The 9,047-nt window shown below is 49.6% G+C and overlaps 1 protein-coding gene across 1 annotated transcript in view; it reads left to right on the top strand.

Moving 5' to 3' along the window:
• Saxo1 (stabilizer of axonemal microtubules 1) overlaps positions 1-8,426 on the top strand; it is a 114,780-nt gene extending 106,354 nt beyond the window's left edge. The window contains exon 4 of the mRNA XM_023715851.1: positions 7,426-8,426. Coding sequence (XP_023571619.1) covers positions 7,426-8,426 — 1,001 coding nt within the window. The remainder of the gene's footprint in view (positions 1-7,425) is intronic.
• The last annotated feature ends 621 nt before the right edge of the window (positions 8,427-9,047 follow it).

Genomic DNA, 9,047 nt, shown 5'->3' with positions numbered 1-9,047 from the left:
TTTTTTTTTTTTTTTTTGAGTTCTGGAGGCTGGGATGTCTAACAGGAAGATGCTAGTAGGTTCAGTGTCTGCTGAGAGCCTGATCTCTGCTGTAGGGTGAAAGGCAGGGAAGAGGGCTGAGGCCGGCTCCTCCAGCCTTCCACAGGACACTCGCTGGCCAGCACAGGGCGCTTGTGAGTCCCCCAAGGGCCTGCCTAGCTTCATCACTGGAGCTGAGGAACATTGAGGCAGGCTGTAGCACATATTTTTGCTTTATTAATTTGAGTGGTTTATTGGTTCTAATACTGTCCTGTGGTATCACGGCTTCTGCATTGGGGTGTTACGTGTCTAATATCTGTGTTCTCAGCGTTTAGAATGGGGAATGGACGTAAAGACATGTCACCTAAAGGAACAAACTGCTGAATGGTTTTGAGCTCTTGTTTACGAAGACTCTAGGTAACTTTGCAGTGAAGGCATGCGAATTCTCACCCAGCCAGTTACCCACCCGATAGGTCCCGGCAGGGAACAGAAGTGAGGTTTAAGGAAGGCCTCTGACACCTATCCTGCCCTTGGGACACTACTGAAGTAGTGTTTTTGTTTTTGTTTTCAATCTGTGTATTTGGTACAGCGTCTCCCTACACAGCTAGGACTCATAATGATCCTCCTTATTTCAGCCTTCCAGTGCTGAGATTACAGGCATGTAGCACCACGCCCTGGCGGCGGGGCCTGCATGGCATGCGGGACCAGCGACCGGACCCTGGTCCCCGCGCTTGCCAAAGCAGGCGCTTCGTCCCTTGAGCTACCTCGCTGGCCCCTGAGCTAGTTCTTGCATGTGCGAGGGGCCATACTCTCGCGTTGTCTCTTGGCGAATCACTCCTTGGAAGATTTATCTTTTGTGAAAATTTGCTGCGATAGTATTTTCGATAGCAACCTTCATATTTTATGGCCATATACTGACAGTCTTTCCGAGGGGAGAAGAAGGCAGAGTTATTGCAGATGTGCATTTCAGCGGGCCCATCTACGTTTTGCTTCTATGTGCTGCTTCCATTAGTTCTCTTAGAAAAATGTTCAGACTTTGCACTTTCTACTCACGGCCTGCACCTTAACTGGGGTCCAGAAAACCACCAATGAAATGTGCTTCGGCAGCATTTGGTTGTAATTTGTGACATTTTCAAAACACTGTGCAATTGGAAAGATTGAGTGTGTAATTACTTGGTGCTCAGCTTTAGGTTTAGCTAAGTTTTTTAAAAGACACTTTATTGAATGGAATCTCTCTTAGAGAGGTTCTTGCCAGCTACTCACAGGACACTGTGGCCTGCAGGGCTTTACTGCTGTGAGAATAGTCTGTCCGATGGAATTCGGAGGTTTTTCAGGCCTCATGGAGAGGTCTGCATAACAAATGCTGGTGGAAGAAGTCAGGGCTGAGTAAGACTGCGGTTTCTACAGTCTTGCTGGTTATCGGAAGTCACAGGAGGCAGCTCTGAGCTCCCAGAGCTTTTTTGTGACACTTGGTCTGTCACAGAAAGGCCTCTGCCCGCCACGTCCACTGCCCTGAGGTGGCATGTGGGTGTGCAAGGCAGGCCCGCCTCAGAGGGCCTGCAGGCTGGGGTGGAACATGTGCTTTGCGTTCAGTAAGACGCTCCCTTGAAGGCCCCTAATGCTTTCAAGACGCTGATAGAGCCACTAATGGCTCGTGGAGAGAGATTAGATTTTCAATTAAAATGAAGCCAATTTTGAACAAATAGTTGGTACTATTACTGGCCTAAAATAGACGTAAGAGTGTGCCTGGGGATGAGCGTGGGGAGCTTGGAGCGGTGGAGCCAGAGCTTGGCAAGTCCTGTCTCCCAAACAGCAGTGACAGAACTAGCAAAACGGTAAACCCAGCCATTTCAAGGCTCTGGAAATGAACCAAAAATATATAACAAAAATTATATGATTGAGGGCATTTATTCAAGTAAAACTATCAAAACTTTGTTTCGGATCGTGGGCATCTGTGGCTTTCACATGGCCTCGTTCCCCCAGCTGCGTCTGCGTGGCGGATCTTGCCGGGCAGGCTGGGCTGTGAGGACGGCTCTGCTGCCAGAGGGGTCTGCAGTGGCTGGAATGGCTGTATACCCCAAGGGTTTGGACAGAAGCGATAGTGATTTCCATGGGAAAAATCAGACAACTTCTGCAACTAGCTTGAGATTTTCATTCCTAACTGTGGTAAGCAATAGGTAAACAGCGATGCTAGAGATTTAGCAGGGAGAACCAGAGAATGAGACAACCACGGAGGGCCTTACTAACCCCAGAGGTAGCCATGGTGGTCTGGAAGATGTGCTCATGGGCAAGGATAGGTTTAAGGGGATTGGGGGGTTATCTGTCTATGCAGGCTCCCTAGCCCTGAGCTGTTGATGACACAGGGTGCACCTTAGGAATCTAACTGTAAAAATGCAAACAATTTCTTAAAAAAGAAAGAAAGAAAAAAAAAAGAGCCAGGTACAGAGGTGCCTGTTTTTATCCCAACTACTTGAAAGGCTGAGGCAGGAGCATCACAAGTTTGAGGTCAGCCTGAGCAACTGAGAGATGCTGTCTTAAAAAAAGAAACAGAAAGAAAGGCTAGGAACATAGCTTATAGCACTGTGGGTTCTATCCTTAGTTAATGGAGTGGGGGAGAGAAAATGAACAAAAATACGAGTAGCTAAAAGCTGCAGAAGAGGTGAAACTATGGAATTAATGCAAGTATTTCATTAAACATAAGCAAAAACAGGAACCCCTACTGGAGGTGTTAGAATTAAGAATTTACAGTTGCCATAGCATACTGTCTAAGTTATGGGGTCTTTGGCAGACATTTATGAGACAAAGCTGAGCACAGTGAGATATGCCTAGGAAGCCGAAAGCGGAGGGTGGACACGAGTCTGAGGTCAGCCTGTCTACATAATGAGTTCAAGGCCAGCCTGAGCTACACAGTAAGACCCTGTCTCAAAAAAAAAAAAATAAATAAAAATAAAATTGTGATACTTGAACAAAAAAAGGGAAGTATAATCCTTGCATGGGGAAAAGAGACAAAGAAAGCTATTTCTTAGGGGCCCCAGAGGTTGGACATAACAGAAAACTATTTCAGAGTAGGTATTACAAAGATACTCACCGAAGGACAGGAAGCTACAGTTAAGGAAATGAAGGAAATATAAAAACTGATAAGGAAGAATACTGGTAGGTGGAAATCATAAAAAACTAAGTGAAAATGTTGCAATTGGACAATGACCAAAATAAATATTCATTAGAAGCCCTCACTGGCAGAAGTGAGTTGGCACCACAGTCAGTGAAAATAAAGATAGGCCAGCAGAGACTATGCACCCTGGAGCACAGGGAAGAGCTAAGAGTCGGTGGCTGCAGGAGCCCGTGCCTGCCCCGGCTGTGCCAGCATCTCACAGCGGAAGCCACGGAGGGACTGGGCGGAACGTGTACCTGAAGGGCAACTGCTGAAATTCCGGAAGTTTCATGAAAGATGTTTGTACGTCCAAGAGTCACTACCCAAATAGGATAAGTGCAGACTGATCCATGCTTATTTGCGTTGCTGTCCAATTGTGGAAGGTCCAAGACAACAAGTAGGAAAGAAGCAAGAGAAGGCACCGTGTCATATGCAGCGTAATGACAGTGAGCCTCATGGGGTGTGTGCGTGCGAGTGTGCGTGTGCCTGTGTGCGTACGTGTGTGTGTGTGTGTCCTTCAAAGCAGTGGGAGACTGAGAGCAGTGGGTTACACAGTGAAAGAAAAGGGACTGAAAAAGAGCCAAACAAAGAAGTTCATGTCATTGACATGCTTCAAGATTGAGGTCAAGGGCTGGCCAAATAGTGGACTGAGGCACCTGCAAGCAGGCGTAGGGGCCAGGGGTTTGATCCCCGAGCCTGCCATGCGGGCCCTGCCCCCAGGGCGCGCTGAGCCAGCAATTGAGACTGGACGTGGTGGCCTGTGCCCGTAATCCCAGCTCTTGGGAGGCTATAAACAGGTGGGTCACTATAAGTCCAATCTAGTGGTAAGACCCTGAATGCTCTGTAGACCCTTCCCTAAAAATACAGAAAAAACAAAACAAAACATTGAGGTCAAAATAAAGAGAGAGAGAGAGAGAGAGAGAGAGAGAGAGAGAGAAAGAGAGAGAGAGAGAGAAAAGAGAAGAGAAGAGAAGCGAAGAGGAGGGGAGGGGAGGGGAGGGAAGGGGAGGAGAGGAGAGGGGAGGAGAGGAGAGACAGAGATACTAGTGGGATAAGTATGTGACTTGTCTTAGAAAAAATACTAAAGGAAAAACTTCAGGCTGAAAGGAAATGAGATTAGGTGACACAAATCCATGCAGTGAGGCAGAGAACTTGTGACTGTAACTATGTAAATGTACTCTTTCTCTGTTTTTCCTATAAATTTAAAAGGCTATTACAGAATAAACGATAAAGCTGTGAGGTTTGTTTCAGGAAGGCAAGGTTGATGTAATATCAGCAAATCAATTAGTGTAATGAACCACATTAATGTAAAAGACAGGAAACACAATTGATAGAAAAAACACTGACAGGATAGCCTAACAGCTCTCAGCAAGCTGGGCATAGAAGGAACTTCCTTTGCTCAATAAAGAACATGAGCAGGGAGTTGTGCAGCTCGTGTCTTCCTTCCTGTGCGGAGGCCAGAGGCCCTTCTGCTACGGTGAAGAGCAGGCAGGCGGACTCTTGGCTCTTCCCACTTCACTCGGCACGGGCTCGGAGCTTCTATCTAATGCGGTAACACAAGGAAAGCCACTAAGCAAGTGCTTCTAGGTTAGAGAGTAAGACATAAGCTTGTGTTTCTCCTCAGACAACAGCACCGTATGCAGATAATCCTAAAGAATCTGTAAAAAACTATTGGAACTTGTGGAGTTTATCAAGGTAACAATATTGAAGAGTAATATATTAAAGTCAATTGCATTTCTATACACTGGCATTGACAATCAAAATGAAGTAAAGAAAACAGCGCTCAGGCATCAGGGATGCAGCCCAGTGGCAGAGCGGGTGCCTGGTATGCATGAGGTCCTGAGTGTGAGCCTCGGTGACCCCCCACCCTTGTTATTGTCGGGAAAAGTTCTTCCCTGATAGTCTGAAAATGAATAAAATACTTGCGATAAGTTTAAGAAAATAAGTGCAGAATTTGTACACTGAAAATTATCAGAGTGCAGATGGTAAGACGCTCTGTGTTCACAGATTGAGAGATTTAATCCTGCTCCGGGGCTGCACGGCACTCCTTGCAGACTGATCTGTAGCTTCAGTGCCATCCTTACCAAAGTCCTAGGAGCATGGTTTTCAACAATAGGGCAAATCCTAAATTTTGTGTGTTAAGTTAAGATAAACCAGAGTAATTTTTTTTTGATAGAACACAGTTGTATAACTTCCTGATTTTAGAGCTTTACTATAAAGTAGCAGTAGTTAGGACCGTGTGTACTGACATCCTGGTAAATAAAGCGATACTGGAACTGAACTAAGAGCACAGAAACAAGCCTTCAGATTTATTGCCACACTTTCCACAGAGGTGCCAGGGCACTGTAGTGTGACAGAGGACGTTCTTTTTACTAAATGGTGCCGAGACAGTTGGAGATCCATATGCGCAACCTCATACCTCACTAGGAAGCCAGAGGAGGGAGGGCTGGGCGGCACAGCTCGGGTGCAGCGCCGTGCGGCGGTTACGCGGCCCAGTTTTCGGTCCCTAGCACCACTGTCACCACCACCACCACCACCACCAAACAGAACACGGGCACCCCACCCGCAGAACGAAGACCCAGATGTGAGAGCTAAATTACCGAAAACCAATAGTATTGTAGGTTAGGCAAAAGTTTCTTAAAAGGTGTGTTTCATGCAAATTGTATCTCAATAGAACTGTTAAATACGTGCCTACATCTTTGCTGACCTTGAGACGAACCTCCGGGCTCCTGGGAAGTCGCTGCTGTTCTCGGTAAAGCTGTAAAGGATTCCCTGTGGATTCAGGGGTTCACTAGGCTCTTGCCGGCTTCTCCAGGCTTGGTAATTTATGGGCACAGTGAGGCCGTCTGGGGCTGGGCTGGGAGCTGAGTGTCACGGGAGCAGGCGGCAGGTAAAGTGGGCGAAGCGCAGGGCTCATAGCTCCCGCTTACCCGCTGTGGTCTGTGTCTCAGAGCCGCCCAGAGCTCGCCCCGGGGAGGCCGCTTCGCAGACTCCTGCAGGGCTGTCCGAGGACAGTGCCAGTGGCTCCTCAGGCGCCATCTCTAGTGCAGATGTGCTCCAGGTCCAGGTCTCCCTTCGTCTTGGCCATCCCAGCTCCACAGCAGAGATTATTCTTGGGATGGTCAAGAATAGACAGAGCTGGCCAATCATTTTGATTCTTCAAACATTCGGAACATCTCCTCCTCCAAATATTTAGCCAGGGTTGTTACTCTCCTATGCTTTACTCTCTAGAAATAGTGTCAGTAATTACGAAGCAGGCTGTTGGAAGAGCGCGACTTTGGAGTCACGTCGAAGGCTTACACTTCAGTTCCTGACTCTCATAGCTGTGACAGTGGCTGTGTGGCTTTGGGCACATTCCTCGGCTTCTCCGAATCTTGCCTTAGGAATCCTGTGCTGCAGAGGTGCTCGCGCCACTGTGAAGGTCGCTGGGAAGATGGAGTAAGGTCGTGTGTGGAAGGGCTTGGCACACGCCCGGCTGGCACACATCTGCTCTTTGTTAAATCAGGAAGTGGGCTGCGTAGTGCGGGCTCAGGATCTGAGCGTGACTGTGCTTTCCTACCAGCTGGGCGAGCTGGGGAAGTCCCACCATGCTGCTGCCTCTGTGTCTGCCTCTAAGGCGGGTATTTAGCTCTCGCTCTATTAGGGCCATCTGAAGATCAAATGAATTAATACTTCAGGCGCTTAGGCCACTGCCTTGCGCATTTTATGCAAGTGAAGCTACTATTTTCTTCTTACCAGCCAGCATAACACATTTTTTCCTGTGGACCTGCGTATTTGATTTATGGGGCTCAGACATGAGGGTCCCAGAGACTCAAGGTTGTCACCTTGCAGGTGATCAGGCAGACCGGCGGGGTGGGGCAGATGGCCCACTCGTGGTGGGCTCTGGGTCCTCTGTCTCACTCCCCACATGCGTCTTCGTGATCACTCTGTGCTGATTAAAGAGGGCACCCTCCCCACGGGACAGGAGCTGCCCTTGGGTCACATGAGCCAGGCTGGCTTTGCTTCCTGGCCGGGCCCTCTAGGTCCTCCCGTGAGTATGCAGTCTCTAAGATCCCCGCGTGCAGCCTTGTGGAGAGATGAAATCTTGTATAGATTTGCCTCTATGCTGTGAGGTTGAAGCTTGTAGCTTGTTGAGATGGTGACAGGGTCTACTCTGTTCTCCCTGGGTCTCAGAGATGACCTCATTGGCTTCAGGCTCTGGGGTCTTATACTCTATGGATCTAATTTAGCACTAAGTACTTCTGCTTTAATTTTAGCTGATTATATACCTTGGAACCAGCCAAGACAGGAGCTGCTCCGTCCACCACACCATTACCGGCCAGCGTCCAAGTTTGACAGCAGAACCACCCACCAGGATGACTACCCCATGAAGGGCCTCGTGACCACCAGAAGCTGCAAGCCCCCCCCCATGCCGAAGCTCTGCAGCGTCCGCCTGGAGGACCTGACCAGCTACAAGATGAGCTACGTGCCACACCCCGTGGAGAAGCGCTTCGTGTATGAGGCAGAGAAGTTCAGACCCTGCGAAGTCCCCTTTGAGAGCCTTACCACCCACAAAGAATCCTTTCAGGGCCTGCTAGGGGAGCCTGCGAAGAGCCTGAAGCCTCCAGCCAGGGGCCCTGGGCTGGAGGCTCCTTTCTCTACCACCACGGAGTTTCGGGACAAGTTTCAAGCCTGGCCCACACCCCAGGTGTTCTCCAGGGCCCCTGCCGCCTATGTCCCTCCTGAAGAGAAGATGGACCTTCTCACCACCACGCAGTCCCACTACACCTACCCTAAGGGCGCTCCTGCTCAGTCCTGCCGGCCGGTGCTCCCAGTGAAGAAGAGCAGCTGCTTTGAAGGCTCCACCACCACCAGAGAGGACTACAAGCAGTGGACCAGCGCACGGACAGAGATGGTCAAGCCCCTTCCCCAGCTGAGCTGCCCCACTGAGCCCCTGGAATGCCTGACCACCACGAAGGCCCACTACGTGCCCCACCTACCTGCCAATACCAGAAGCTGCAAGCCCATGTGGCCCGGCCCTCGAGGGAATATTCCCCTGGAGGGCCAGACCACCTATGCCATCAGCTTTACTCCCAAAGAAATGGGCAGGTGCCCAGCCTCGTACCCCGAGCCCCCTGGCTACGTCTTTGAGGAGGTGGATGCTTCGGGGCACAAGGTGTACAGGCCCGTCTCCCAGGCAGGCCCTGGGCAGTACAGCCAGCCTTCTGTGGGCGCCACAGAAAGCACTCACCAGAGGGAGTTGGCAGTGTTAGCTTGACTTTAAAAATTATTTAGAAGTTGCACAGTACTTTTGAAAGCAAATGATGGAGAATTATTTGCTGGACAAAAGAATTCCCCAAAGAGAGGACAAGCAAACAACTTCATCACCAACTGTAGGACACACAAATAAAATAGAAATCACTTGAGTGAAGGAAAATGAGATTTACTCACTGGCTGACTCTTGGCTCGCTTCCCCTTTGTCTGGTCTTTCGTCACTCTCAGGTTCCTTACCTGGTGCGCGTGAAACGGCAGGTCTCAGGGAGGTTTGCATAGATCTAAATGCGTTTTATCAACTTAATTGTGGTGTGAACTGACCTAGTGATTAGCCCTTGCCAGCTCCTGAGTGCCAAAGAAGAAATTCTGTTTTGGGCTGCTGGCTGGGTGGTGCTGTTTTCCCTCCAGCTGTCCATGCAGAGAGCAGTGGCTGCTCGGGTACTCTAGAGAACCGTCGCACTAACCCTGCTGCCTGTCGTCTTGGTCCACTGGCAGTTCCTTTGGCCTGGCCTGGGGTCTTGTAGGTGCTCTGAGCCCAGGGCTTCCCAGGGCATCTTGTCCCTCTTCCCTGGAGGATGCGCGCACAGGAGTGGTGCTGGGTGCTGGGTTGCGGGGGTGCACACTT

This window comes from Octodon degus, unplaced genomic scaffold (genome assembly GCF_000260255.1).
Source record: "Octodon degus isolate 3935 unplaced genomic scaffold, OctDeg1.0 scaffold00044, whole genome shotgun sequence".
Lineage (NCBI taxonomy): Eukaryota > Metazoa > Chordata > Mammalia > Rodentia > Octodontidae > Octodon > Octodon degus.
Note: the sequence above shows the minus strand (reverse complement) of the source record. Positions and strands in the feature narration are given on the sequence as shown.